This window comes from Crinia signifera, chromosome 7, assembly GCF_055691185.1.
Source record: "Crinia signifera chromosome 7, ASM5569118v1, whole genome shotgun sequence".
NCBI lineage: Eukaryota > Metazoa > Chordata > Amphibia > Anura > Myobatrachidae > Crinia > Crinia signifera.
The window spans coordinates 7,798,436-7,812,590 of record NC_139223.1 but is presented as its reverse complement, the minus strand read 5'-3'; the positions used below and the strand labels follow the sequence as shown (position 1 = coordinate 7,812,590).

Here is a 14,155-nt window from a genome sequence, read left to right as displayed (position 1 = left end):
TTCAAAAAATCACCAGTTTCACGTGAAATAACATTATCTAGAACAGCATGATCTATTATGGCAAACACCTCACGTTTATATACATCAGTTGGATCATTATTTAATTTCAGATATACATTACCATCCGATAATTGATTCTGGATTTCGAGACAATATTGTTCAATGTCCTGCAGTACCACCCCACCCCCCTTGTCTGCTGATCTAATGACTATGTCTTTGTAGCCATGCAGATCCTTAAGGGCCTTCCATTCCGCCTGTGTCAGATTATTTCTTTGCTTTGCAGATCTTTGCTGTGAATCCATCACCTGTGCGTCCAATGCTTTCATGTAGCCAGCAAGTGCTGCGTTATGGGAAATAGGATCAAATCTCGATTTGTTATGGAAAAAAATGGGTTTGGGTAAAGATGGTTCAGGCTGTGTTCTTGGAGTAATAGGAACATTTTTTGTTCCAAAGAATTCTCTCAACCTGAGTTGTCGACCCAGGTATTGTAGATCAATTTTCCAGTTCAGGCTGTTAAAGGGATTAGTTGGAACGAAACTGAGGCCTTTATTTAAAACCCTTGTTTCCGTATCTGTGAGAATTCGGCTGGATAATTTGAATACTTGATTCACTTGTTTTTCTGTCCTTTGCCCTTCTTTGGCTCTGCGGTGCCTCTGGCCTCCTCTCCGGATTTTTTTGAAGAAGATGGTGGTCGTCCTCTGCCTCGTCTGGTTGTTACCCCTAAAGGGGATCTAACACCAGAAGTGGACCTGTAAGAGTCATCACCAGATGAAGGTGCCTCACTAGAATTGTTGCCATCATTGTAGCGTGGTTTCCTTGATCTTTGGAAACGATTACGGTAACCTGTGTCGGCTTTTTTATTTCCCATAACGCAGCACTTGCTGGCTACATGAAAGCATTGGACGCACAGGTGATGGATTCACAGCAAAGATCTGCAAAGCAAAGAAATAATCTGACACAGGCGGAGTGGAAGGCCCTTAAGGATTTGCATGGCTACAAAGACATAGTCATTAGATCAGCAGACAAGGGGGGTGGGGTGGTACTGCAGGACATTGAACAATATTGTCTCGAAATCCAGAATCAATTATCGGATGGTAATGTATATTTGAAATTAAATAATGATCCAACTGATGTATATAAACGTGAGGTGTTTGCCATAATAGATCATGCTGTTCTAGATAATGTTATTTCACGTGAAACTGGTGATTTTTTGAAAATACAACAACCGAGAGTTCCCATCCTGTACACGCTGCCCAAAATACATAAAAGGCTGGACAACCCCCCTGGTCGCCCCATTATATTGGCCAGGGGGTCGTTGTTCAGCAACATTGCTGAGTATTTAGATGCCTTCTTGCAGCCGAGTGTGCAGGATGGGAACACTTATTTACGTGATACCTCTGATCTTTTGGTGCGATTGAGCGAGCTGGGTGATGTCCCTGGTGGCACGTGGATGTGCACCATGGACATCACCAGCTTGTATACTAACATCCCTCACGTGGATGGCATTACTGCTGTCAAAAAATTGTTGTCGGGCAATCCACTCTATACTGGTCCAGACCTTGAATTTTTTCTTTCCCTCCTGCGGTTAGTGTTAACCCGGAATTATTTTTACTTTTGTAATGCATATTACTTGCAGGTACTTGCAGGTGTGCCATGGGATGTCCTGTGGCCCCCGCTTACGCCAATACATATATGGTTGACATTGAATATGATTTTTTCTTTAACCGTGAAGTGAGGGACAAGGTCTTTTTCTATAAAAGATATATAGATGACGTCCTACTCTTTTGGAGGGGACGTCTTGAAGAATTTGAAACTTTAATGATGGACATAAATCGATTTGATTGCCCTATTAAATTTACTTACCAATCCAGTCTGGAAGAGATTAACTACCTTGATGTGAAAATTAGTGTTGTCGATTCTAAAATTGTGACAACACTCTTCTCGAAGAGTGCTGATAGAAACATGTTGCTCAGAGCCGACAGTTATCACCCACCAGCCACGATTTGTGGACTTCCGTACTCTCAATACCTTAGAGCTAAACGCATCACCAGTGATACTGAGATGCTTGAGGGTACACTTGTTAAAATGACTGACAAATTCAAAGAGAGGGGTTATTCTGATACCATCTTGAATACCGCCCTCTCTAAAGTTGATAAAATATCTAGAGACGATGCTTTGATTCAGTCTAACAAAACTACCCCTGAAAAACCAGGTGAACGAATACACTGGGTACAGAGTTACTCTACTGCCCAAAAAGAAATAAATGAGTGGAGCAAGAAATTGTGGCCTATTGTACGAGACGATAAAGATATCAAATGCTTCAAATATTTTAAAATTATGCCATGCTATAAAAAAGGCAAAAGTATCCGAGATTGGCTAGTCCACACTGATGTTAGCGAATTAATGAATAATGATATTAGAATACGCACTAGAGAACCAGGGTGTCACAAGTGCACGGGGTGTACTACGTGCCAACACATGGTGGCCTCTAAATATTTCTACCATCCCCATTCTGGTAAGAAATATACTATTCGCTATGCTTTAACCTGTTCTAGTTCTTTCGTTGTATACATGGTTAAATGTCCATGTGGGCTTTGCTATATTGGCAAGACCATTCACACCTTTAAGGAGCGAATGGCGATGCATCGGACTTCCATCAGGGCGGCGCTAGCTGGAAAACCGTCCGAACAGCCTCTTGCAAGACATTTTGCAGAGCAAAAGCATAATTTGTCTAATTTTAAACATATTATTATTGATCATGTGCCGGAAAATAAGAGAAGAGGTGACAGACACAAAGCATTATTGCAATGTGAATCCAAGTGGATTTTTGTTTTAGATACTGTCAAACCTAAGGGCCTTAACGACCATTTGAATTTAAATGTGTTTATTAATTAGAATAATCTTTCTCGTACTTTATGAGCTCCATGTCATTGCTCACCTAGGTAGACAGCCTTATGAGACATTAGATGTTTTTTACTGGTGCCTTATTATATTTGCCAGATGCTATTTTTTAATGCATATTCTGTCCGTTCTATTAATGTTTGTTTGTATTTGTACAGGTAGATCCGCGTCGCCTAGGTAACGGAGGCGTGACTACAGCGCTTGGGATTCTGGGAGTGCCGTACCCGGAAGCCCTGCGTGGAACGCACGCCGGGGAGCGTGGAACGCACGCCGGGACCTGTGGCGAGGCGGGCCTACCTTCACCTGTCTTTCTGTATATAAGGTGAGCATTTGTATTTCTTATTTGTACTGCTGCCTGATGAAGGGCGAATAAAGCCCGAAAGCTTGCACTAGCTCAGTGTACTGAGTCTGATTTATCTGCTGTTATATGAATCCGTATGTGCTGGTCCCTGGTGGTGATATATATATATATATATATATATATATATATATATATATATATATATATATATATAATGTGGTGTCGGCCTGGCACTCTCCTTTGTAAGCAACTGCCCGGGTGCCTTCTGGAACCGATGGATAGTAGAAGAATAACAACAGCGGCACTCAAACGGGAACTTTTCAAAAAATATATTGGTCACAGCAAACGGTCCTACGTTTCGGGGATTACACGCCCCTTTGTCAAGGTGAAAAAAACAATACAAACAGTGTGCCTAACATGTTTACCTAAAATAGGGTGAAGGAACAGGTGTCACGGCTTGCAGCGTCCGTCCCGCGGCATCAGCGTCACAGCCGGAAATGCGAGGCGGAAGTCACGTTCCGTCATGGAAGCCGGCTTCCGGGGTCTGAATCGCTCTATGGAGCGCAAGCTTGGGGGTTGTCAGGGTTACCTAGTTTGGTTACCGTGGTGATCGCTGTGCCTGGGGATCTAACGCTGGGCGCTGTGCCACACTGTAATAACAGAATCAAGCAATTACACACAAATGAAAAATAATAAATGTAAAGTGACAGTCACTATGGCCCTTATTTTGGTTCATTCTTTCTGACAAAATCCTTCTTAGATGGGCAAAACCATGTGCACTGCAGGTGGGGCAGATGTAACTTGTGCAGAGATAATTAGATTTGGGTGGGGTTTTACTTCAAAGTGAGATCTATATTGCAGTGTAAAAATAAAGCAGTCAGTATTTACCCTGCACAGAAACAAAATGACTCACCCAAATCTAATTCTCTCTGCACATGTTACATCTGCCCCCCTGCAGTGCACATGGTTTTGTCCATCTAAGAAGGATTTTGTCAGAAAGAATGAACCAAAATAAGGCCCAATGTGTACGGTGCAGTCGATTCCTGCTGCACTTCTTAGGTGAAATAAGGCATTGTGCAGATGAATCAATTAGTGATTTTGGTTGTCTGTACCTGATGAAGGGGGTCACACCCCGAAAGCTAGTCTTTTAATACAGACTGTTTTTCACCTGATAACCGCCTCTTGAGTGCTGCCTCTTTGGATCTGTATGTACCACTTTGTCCAGGGTGCCGGCTGATTTGGACTAATATATATATATATATATATATATGTCCAAATCAGCCGGCACCCGGACAAAGTGGTACATACAGATCCAAAGAGGCAGCACTCAAGAGGCGGGTATATATATATATAAATGTACGGTTCCAGTGTAGATCACCAGAGAGGGCACTCACCACCAATAGCAGGTAAAAGAATTGATTTATTTGACAGAAGTCAGCATAAGTTGTCGACGTTTCGACCCCGAAGGGCCTTTTTCAAGACAGAGTAAAGCGATGCAGTGTGTCACCAGTAGAAGACCAGGAGTACACTGATCAGCTCCAGAAACCCATATATACCTTAGCCAATCAATTAGAGTCAAACATTTAGCCAATTATATTCAGGTATGTCATCACAAGGGGGGTGGCTATGTTGCTATAGTAACTGAACAACTATGGTCACATTAGGTACACAAACGCACAGAAGTAAATCTATAACACTAACGCCAGGTAACCTGTATAATTACCGATGGGACAAGCGGCAGCGTATCCATGCCATGTGTATGCAGAGACCCCGCTCTGCTCCGTCTCTCCGGCTGTGATTACCGGAAGCAGGAAGTGCGCGCATCATCTGCGCTCCACTGACACGCGAAACCCGGAAGTATGCGGGTCAAATGCGCTCCAGCGCTGTTATATGGATAAATCATTTGATGTTATATAGTGGTGTCAATAGATTGAGTAAAAGATCCTATAGTACCTGCAGAGCTATTGTTGTAAGTCCACCAGACCTATTTACCCTGAGGCAAGCAGTTTCATGCTGCTGCACCCAGGGTGGTCACCTGTGGTATCAACATAGAATCATGCAGTGTACATGCTGTGTGTCGACTGACTGTCCAAAGTGGTTAACTCCATTCCAGGTTAAATCTGGCTCAAAACCGGGTCCATACTATTGTACCTAGCGGTACCCGGGAGCCCAGCTAATTATCACCCTTGGATACCACGGACATTATTCATGTAGACACAATCTGTAATGGGCCAACCTTACATACCAATCTAAGGCATGATATAAAATCTATGCTGCCAACTGGAACGATCTGTGTTCACTTTAGTGACCAAAGGGATAATATGAAAATCCCTTTGGTCACTAAAGTGAACACAGATCGTTCCACATGGCATGGACACGCTGCCGCTTGTCCCATCGGTAATTATACAGGTTACCTGGCGTTAGTGTTATAGATTTACTTCTGTGCGTTTGTGTACCTAATGTGACCATAGTTGTTCAGTTACTATAGCAACATAGCCACCCCCCTTGTGATGACATACCTGAATATAATTGGCTAAATGTTTGACTCTAATTGATTGGCTAAGGTATATATGGGTTTCTGGAGCTGATCAGTGTACTCCTGGTCTTCTACTGGTGACACACTGCATCGCTTTACTCTGTCTTGAAAAAGGCCCTTCGGGGTCGAAACGTCGACAACTTATGCTGACTTCTGTCAAATAAATCAATTCTTTTACCTGCTATTGGTGGTGAGTGCCCTCTCTGGTGATCTACACTGGAACCGTACATTTGTATTTGGAAGTGACTTTCCTTAATAGGAGCACCCCCTGTTGTGGATATTACCTGGATGGGAGTGCAGATTTCCTGCATAATATATATATATATATATATATATATATATATATATATATATATATATATATATATATACTTGCCAGGGACGGTGGGACTCGGGATAAATAAACACACGAAGACCAGTCTGACTGCACCAGACTGGTCGTGTGTTTATTTATCCCGAATGCCACCGTCCCTGGCAAGCCTGCATTGAGGTTCTTTTACCCCTAATCTGACGGACGGCAACGGGAGCAGTATTGCATTTTGGAGAGTGCTGGTATCCACGTATATATATATATATATATATATATATATATATATATATATATATATATATATATATATATATATATCCCCGGGCACCATACACTACACCACAAATACAGTAATTTATAGGAGACAGACACAGGGCAACAAGGAGTACCAGTAACATACATAGTAACATAGTAATTGAGGCTGAAAAAAGACGTTAGCCCATCGAGTTCAACCTACAGTATCTGACTTTTAAGTCATATCTATAGGATTCCCTTAGTGGCCACAAATGCATCCAGTGTTGATGTAAATTCATTAACAGTAGTTGCAATGAGTTACAGACTGTTACTGCTCTAATGGTGAAGAATCCTCTTCTTAATTCAGTACGGAATTCCTTTTCCTCGAGCCTCAGTACATGCCGCGTGTCCTAAGTATAGGCCTGTTACTGACCAATCATCTCCCAGTTCCATATCATTCCCAATCCTGTATCTGAAATTTGGTGTCTGTGCCCTGTGTGGTTGCCATTGGCATCTGTGCCCCATGCAGTTCCCCTTGGTGTCTGTGCCCCATGCAGTTGCCGTTGGTGTTCTGTGCCCCATGCAGTTGCCATTGGTGTTCTGTACCCCATGCGGTTGCCATTGGTGTCTGTGCCCAGTGCGGTTGACCTTGGTGTTCTGTGCCCCATGTGGTAGCCCTTGGCATCTATGCCCCATGTGGTTACATAGTAACATAGTGACAGTAATTAAAGCTGACCAAAGATGTTAGTCTATCGAGTCCAACCTATCTGACTTGTAATTACTGACTTGAATAAGTCATATCTATAGGATTCCCTTAGTGGCCAAGAATACTGTTTATCCAGTTTTGATTTAAATTCATTAACAGTAGTTGCTGTAATCACCCCCACCGGCAATGGCTTCCAGAATGTTACTGCTCTAATGGCGAAGAATCCTCTTCTTAATTCAGTACGGAATTCCTTTTCCTCAAGCCTCAGTACATGTCGCCCTTCTCTGTACCTGTCCAATTCATCTATATCCTTCCTAGTGTGTTGCCCAGAAATGAACACAATATTCCAAGTGTGGTCTCACCAATGCCTTGTAAAGAGGCACTATCACATTGGCATCCCTTGAATCCATTCCCCTTTTAATGCATGCCAGTGTCCGGTTTGCTTTTGCTGCTGCACTTGAGCAGTGCGCACTATTACCCAATTTCTCATCTATGATGACCCCCAAGTCTTTCTCTACAGCAGAATTCCCTATAATAACTCCATTTAGCCTATAAGTAGCTTGTTCATTTTTGTTCCCCTAATGAATTACTTTACATTTATCAACGTTAAACTGCATTTTCCACCTTTCCAGTTTACTTAAGTCACTTTGTAGTGTATCCACATCCTCTCCTGAGTTAGTTTCCTTACTCAATTTTGTGTCGTCTTCAAATATTGGGTCCCGGTAAGTGATTGCTTAGTGGTACTACACCAATCTTGCAGTGAGACTGTATCCGCACTATAAAGAATTTATCTGCACACAGATTGCACCAGACTGTATCAGGAAGAGCACAAAATATACAGAGCCAGACTCCACAGCGAGGTTGGCTGCAATTGTATGTGGGGAACATAGATTCTGGGACTAGAAACCTATGGTAATAGGGATCCCTAACAGATCTCCAAACATCTCCCACCACAGTTCCCCACAGAGTCCTGTTAATAGAATAGTGATAGAGAGTTCAGTAACTGCTTAACAGCCTGGTGCCTAGGACAGTACCAGGACTTAACTTAAGTAAGAACTTTATTTTAGTTGATATCATATTCTGGAATTGTTTTGATAAAAAATTTGACTTGATAGTGTGATACTTTTAAACTGACAATTTTAATTTAATAAAAAAAAAAAAAAACAGTGCATCCTGGCTCTTGCTATGCCCAGATTAAATGTGTCTAGGTTGGCCTCATCATTTAGGCAGTGTTCTCTGTCCATGATGATCATCTTCTCTCCCGTCATGTCAGCTTGGCCTTTCTAATGATGAGGTCTTGCGTATTCTAGAGAACTTGGATGTTGAATAAGAAAGATATGTTTCCGATTCATATGGTGAAGGTGATAATATAAGCGAGGAATCATGGATTTGGGTGATTTATCTCATTCCATGGCCTCAACTCTTGCAGCAGTCAAATTCCTCAACGATGAAGGTGGTATCCATAGAGGGAATGAAGTGGGAGATCCCCAACTTGCTGTCTTGAAGAATGGCTGATGTGAACATTCTGAAGAAGCCAATTCTCATTCATGCCACTAAGTGAACAACTTGGTCAAAAGTGCTTTCAGTCTGCTTTTTAATGAATCAGTACTCTACAATCAAGTAATGGAAAGAATGACGTAAAGGAAGAAGTTTATACTTCATCTGGTAAATGAACTGGGTAAGAGCAAGAAGAGGTTGTAGGGACAATATCAACCAAAAAGCTGAAGAAGCGTCAATTGATCTGTGCAAAGGCAACACAACCAGTGATTCCTGCAAGAAGTGTCACAAAGTCATGTGTGGAAAAGATTAGAAAATATAATAACTCATAACAAAAAATGCACAGAAGTATTGTGTAGTGCTGGGCTGGGCTGGACTGAGAAGCAGAAGTTTTGTATTAAAATTTGCAATCTTAAAGTATCACAATCTTATCAAATCAATAGAATATAGAAATTCCAGAAAATAATGTAAACTAAAACCAAAGTTATTTAAGTCAAATTAGAATTTATTAATGCCTCTCTATGGGGGAGGGAGGTAAAAAGGCCCCTTCCTGCTGTTCTAAAAATGTCATATTCTCTGCTGGTCCAGTCTTAACCACTTGAATAACATGGGGCCTTATTCTGATCGGTGCGGATATTCCCGCATGCGGACGGACCGCCGATGTTGATCGTCTGCGCATGTGCAGAGGTCACTCTGCGCATGTGCAGGCGATTTCGCCGCACAGATTCTTTATACGCCGCACAGGGGGCGTAGAGGGGCGTGAGGGGCTACTTAGCCTCATTACCCTATGCATACGCCCCGCGTTTCATGGGCGTTCCCATGCAAACGCGGGGCGTATGCATGGTAATGAGGCCGTGACGCGTGGGTACGGGGCGGGCATCTGACATCGCCGGATGTCAGCTGCCCGCCCCCATAAATGATTTCACACGGACAAGTGTCCGTGTGGTCTTGTGTGGCGGGACCTGGTGGAGCGTGCGGCCCTGCATTCGATGTTCGGCGACCATCGAATGCAGGGGCTGCTCCCAAGACGGAGGAGGCGTATCCCCGTCCAATTTCATGCGGATCGCCACATATCCGCGTACGGACGGCAGGTGGCGATCCGTATGGAAGGCGGGGATTCGCCTGCACGGTCGCGGCCGCATATTCTGATCGGGCCGCACCGATCAGAATAAGGCCCATGGTCATTTAGCATGTGGGCTTCTAGTGACACGGTCACATCTCCTGCGACTGCGGCCTCCCATCTGCCTTCTAATTATTTATAGAAAATCGAAAACAGGCGTGCACATTTACGGTGTAGCAGTCTATTATCACCACCACTATCAAATGATTGTGCATCACCAAATGTCTTGCAATCTGCAATTAAATACAATAGTGGTGATAAAGAATGTGTTCATGATGATTGCGTATCTTCTGGGAATGTTTGTGGCTTTCGGGTTTATTTGCATTCAGATTAATTATTTTCTTTATTATATTTAACTTTTAGTTCTCATTATCTGTAATTGATAAATGGAATTTGTCTTTATTCTCAAAGCCAAAACCTCATGTTGGCATCTTCTCGAGGTCTGCAGAAGATAACTACAGGTGGTTGACTAGCAAACTGAAGGAAACCGACCTGCTGCGTCCGGAGGACGTCCAAAGCGTCTACATTTCTAATAATCAGAGAGAGTTTCATTCAGAGCTGCCTAAGTGCACCTTTGCTATTCTGTACCACACAAAGAAGCAAGGACGTATTAACATCACCAATGTCACTGATTCCTTGTACGACAAGGAGCTGGAGGAGCTATCTCAGAGACTTGGTGAGTTCCATCTAAAGTCACTGGGGATTATATACTGAGGTTGTCAGCATGCTAGAACCAGTCTCAGTAACAAGGTGTCGCAGATTTTCCATAGGAATCAGAGGCTGAGTTATATCTGTTTATCTCCTGGTTACAGGACAGGAGAATGTGATTGTGGTGGTTGATGACCTTCTGGACAACGGCCCAGCTGAGAGGGACAGGATACTGAGACACCAGCCCAGCATCGGTGCATGGGCCAGAGATCTGTTCTTGTTTAATGAGAGACATGAACCTACAGAGAACCTGAGAAAAATAAAGGAAATAATACTAAAGAGCGGTAAGTTTCTACATTCTAGACAAAGGCCCTTATTCTGGTCCATTCACAACAGGGCTGCATTCTCAATGCAAGTGAGTCACCCACGTGATTGGGATGGTGCCAGCCAACCATTCGCAAGGTGGGGTTTGGTGGAATCACAAGGCTGTGAATTCGCAGCCTTGCGAATCAACCAGAATAACCCCCAAAGTCCAGACATACAGGGTCCCATCCTCATAATGCTTGTGATACAGAAGTGACAGCTGAAGAAACCATTACTGTTGTCTCATAGGTCTTAACCCTTTGAGTGCCACCGTTGCTCCCATTACTGTTCCTTTTTTTGGTGCAATATTTAACTAAGCTTCAATTAAGGAAATTCAGGTCATTTGCCGGCAATAACTAAAGTGATTAATCTTCCTCGACTACGACCCCGGCATTTCTCACGGATATTTTGCACATCTCCCACAGCAACGTTGGCACTGAAAGGGTTAATACATGGACATCCCTGACTGTGTCACTTGTACAGGTGAAGTCTCCCATATCCCAAATTCAAAATATTTTAATACCCCAAATATTTTGGCCTTGAAACAAAGAAACATAGAATGTGATGGTAGATAACCACTTGGCCCAACTAGTCTGCCCTTTATATCCTTTAAGGCCCATACACACGATTTTCAGCTGAAAGTCTTCAAGGCCCTTATTCAGATCTGATTGCAGTACCAATTTTTTCGGAAAATGGGCAAAACCATGTGCACTGCAGGTGGGTCAGATGTAACATGTGCTGAGAGATTTAGATTTGTGTGACTTATTTTGGTTCCGTGCAGGGTAAATACTGGCTGCTTTATTTTTAAACTGCAAATTAGATTTCAGTTTCAACACACCCCACCCATATTTAACTCTCTCTGCAGATGTTACATCTGCCCCACATGCAGTGCATATGGTTTTGCCCATTTTCCGAACAAATTGGCACTGCAATCAGATCTGAATAAGGGCCCTAGTGTGTATGCCCCACCGAGCGATGATGGCTAGCCTCGCTCCCGCTCTCCCTCCCGCTCTCCCTCCTCCCCCCTGCTCAATACTCAGCCTGCTTGTTAGCGCCGCCACACGTGTCCACCCCCGCCCCGCTCCGTCCGGCTAGCTCCACAATCACAAAGGCTGCTCCCCCACCCGACCACACAGCCTGCCCCCCCCCCCCCCCCATTGCACAACACGGAGCCATGGCCACCAATGTTCTAAGCCAGTAATATATACATTGATGGCACCACTGGGCACCAATGAGGATTTATTACCCAGTAATATATACATTGCTGGCACAGTCCAGCAATATGTTTCATCTGTGGTAGACGTCAGGGGCCACAGGGATAACAGTGTGTAGAGAGTGGGTCACGAACCATTCCAGCACCAGAAAGGTTAAACTTCTGGCTGCTCACAGTCAGCCCCGGCTCCTCCCCTCTTCTACCCCGCCTCCTAGGCTAGCTACTCAGTTTTAGTTGTACTGTCAGGAGCCAACATGCACTATAGAGTGGGGCTGCCTTACTTCTTTTTTTATTTATTTCTGATTTTTACACTGACTTGGTGTCAGTGATCAGGGCAGCAGCACTGGGGGTCTGTTAGACCCCCTGCACTGCCTCCCCATCACCTGGGCCCAGCAGCCGCACACCACCCAAGTTGGCTGACCACAGATCGAGGTGTATCCGGCTGGCCCCGGGCACTGGGGGACCGCAGCCGCGAACTTGGCACCGGGATACCGTTGAAGGTAACTTGCCCTCCCTGCTTGGAGCACAAACACAAGACTTGTGGCTGAACAGCCTGTGAGGGGGATCGCTGGGCTGCACTAGCAGGGCGGGCAGACTGGTCCGCTTTCTGTCCTGCTGGACCACCATGGACCTATTGAGTGTGGGCAGCGGCACCGCATGAGTCATATCCCAAGCGGCCATTTGCTAGTAGGGGGAGGGAGCTTCTCCTCACACAGCCAGTCAGGAGCTAGGATATACCCACGTGCCTGCTGCACGTGCAAGAGGGACACAGAGAGCTCTCAGCCATTCCGGAGTTCCGTCTCTTCACTGCCGGGCCATCTGGGCAATTCCCTCCTGTACCTCTCCTTCAATGATAACAGGTTACAGTAATTTATGCTCCTGCCGGCCATATTGCTTTGCGGAGCCCAGTGCCAGGTTTTTATTTGCATTGTATGCCTTTTTATGTGTGCTGTGTCTTCTATTGTTTTAACACTATCACTGCCTGTCAGACATATATTGTGTTAATTGTTACAGCTAGCTGCCTCTTGTACAATGTTAGACGACAGCAGTGATGACACATGGGCCGCCACATTGGTGTCCTGCATGCTTTGTAAGACTGGCGTACCCCATCTTGAGGAGGGGTTATGCCTACAGTGTATTAAGGCACATGCGCAGCCCCCTGTGGCAGCTTCCTCTCAGGAACCTGCCTGGGCCCAGCATACCCAGGTGATGTCGCAGTTGATAGACAAGCTCTCATCTGCACCGCCCCTGCAGCCGGGACCGTCCGTGACCCCCGGCATGTGCCCCCCTTGAAAGTAAGGAGCCTGCCTGGGCACCTGCATTGGCAGCCTCGGTTCAGGGCATCCAAACCTCTTTAAAAGTGTAAAGGCCATAAGGCTTTGGTCAGGGGGACACCTACCCTCAAACCCCTCCACCTTCATGACACTGATACAGATAACACTGAGATGAAGCCCCAAAGGGCGACACAGCAGCATGCATCGATATGGGGGCACTGGTAAGTCTCCCCATTCCAACCTCCTCCCTTAAGGATCCCGCTGACTGAAAGTTGGAGAACTTTCTCAAGCTCATCTTTACAACCTCCGGGGTGGTGGCGCGGCCTACCCTGACATCTACCTGGGTGGCTAAGGCCATGGTGGAATGGACTTCCATCCTCGCCAATATCATTGCAGAGGGGGGTAGTGTAGATGACATGTTGTCTATTGTTGACACCATGCATCAAACAGCACTCTATTTGGGGGAGGCTGCATTATATGCAGCCATCCATACCTCCCGAGCATCCGCCTCGGTCCGTCTGGCTACACTCCTGGAAAGCGGATTCATATTCCAAGCAAACACTTGAGGCTCTCCCCTTTACGGTTTCCCTCTTGTTTGGATATGAATTAGACAAAATTGTGGCCACGGTGGCTGCTTCCAAGGCAGCTTTTTTGCCATCCACTCCTACTCCACATCCCCGCCCTTCGTTCCAGTCCTTTCATTTTCAGGGCAGGGGTAGGGGGCAGTTGTTCACAAGAGCTCAGCCGCAGCCTGCAAAGCCTTCCAAAGCCAATGGAAAACGTCCTTGGGCCACCAGACTCCCTGACTCCAAGCCCGAGTATAAGCCTGAGTATAAGCCCTCGGCATGACGGGGCGGCGCTCCATGTGGGGGGTCACCTCCTATGGTTTTCAGGCATTTGGTTGGAATCCACGACAGACGTGTGGGTTCGGGATGTGGTCTCACAAGGCTACTCCATAACCTTTTGTCGTCGTCCACCAAGCTCTTTTTTTTCCACAAGTTCTCCCAGGGACTTGGAAAAGCGCAGATGGAGCAGGCCATCTGGAAGCTACT

The 14,155-nt window shown here is 45.1% G+C and overlaps 2 protein-coding genes across 3 annotated transcripts in view; one reads left to right on the top strand and one right to left on the bottom strand.

Moving 5' to 3' along the window:
* LOC146019740 (uncharacterized) overlaps positions 1-14,155 on the bottom strand; it is a 781,584-nt gene that overhangs the window by 744,091 nt on the left and 23,338 nt on the right. The gene's annotated exons all lie outside the window — the stretch shown is intronic.
* The window catches only part of LOC146019730 (uncharacterized), a 206,943-nt gene that overhangs the window by 185,259 nt on the left and 7,529 nt on the right, over positions 1-14,155 (top strand). Inside the window, exons 9-10 of the mRNA XM_083152243.1 lie at positions 10,017-10,281; positions 10,418-10,597. Coding sequence (XP_083008369.1) covers positions 10,017-10,281; positions 10,418-10,597 — 445 coding nt within the window. The remainder of the gene's footprint in view (positions 1-10,016; positions 10,282-10,417; positions 10,598-14,155) is intronic.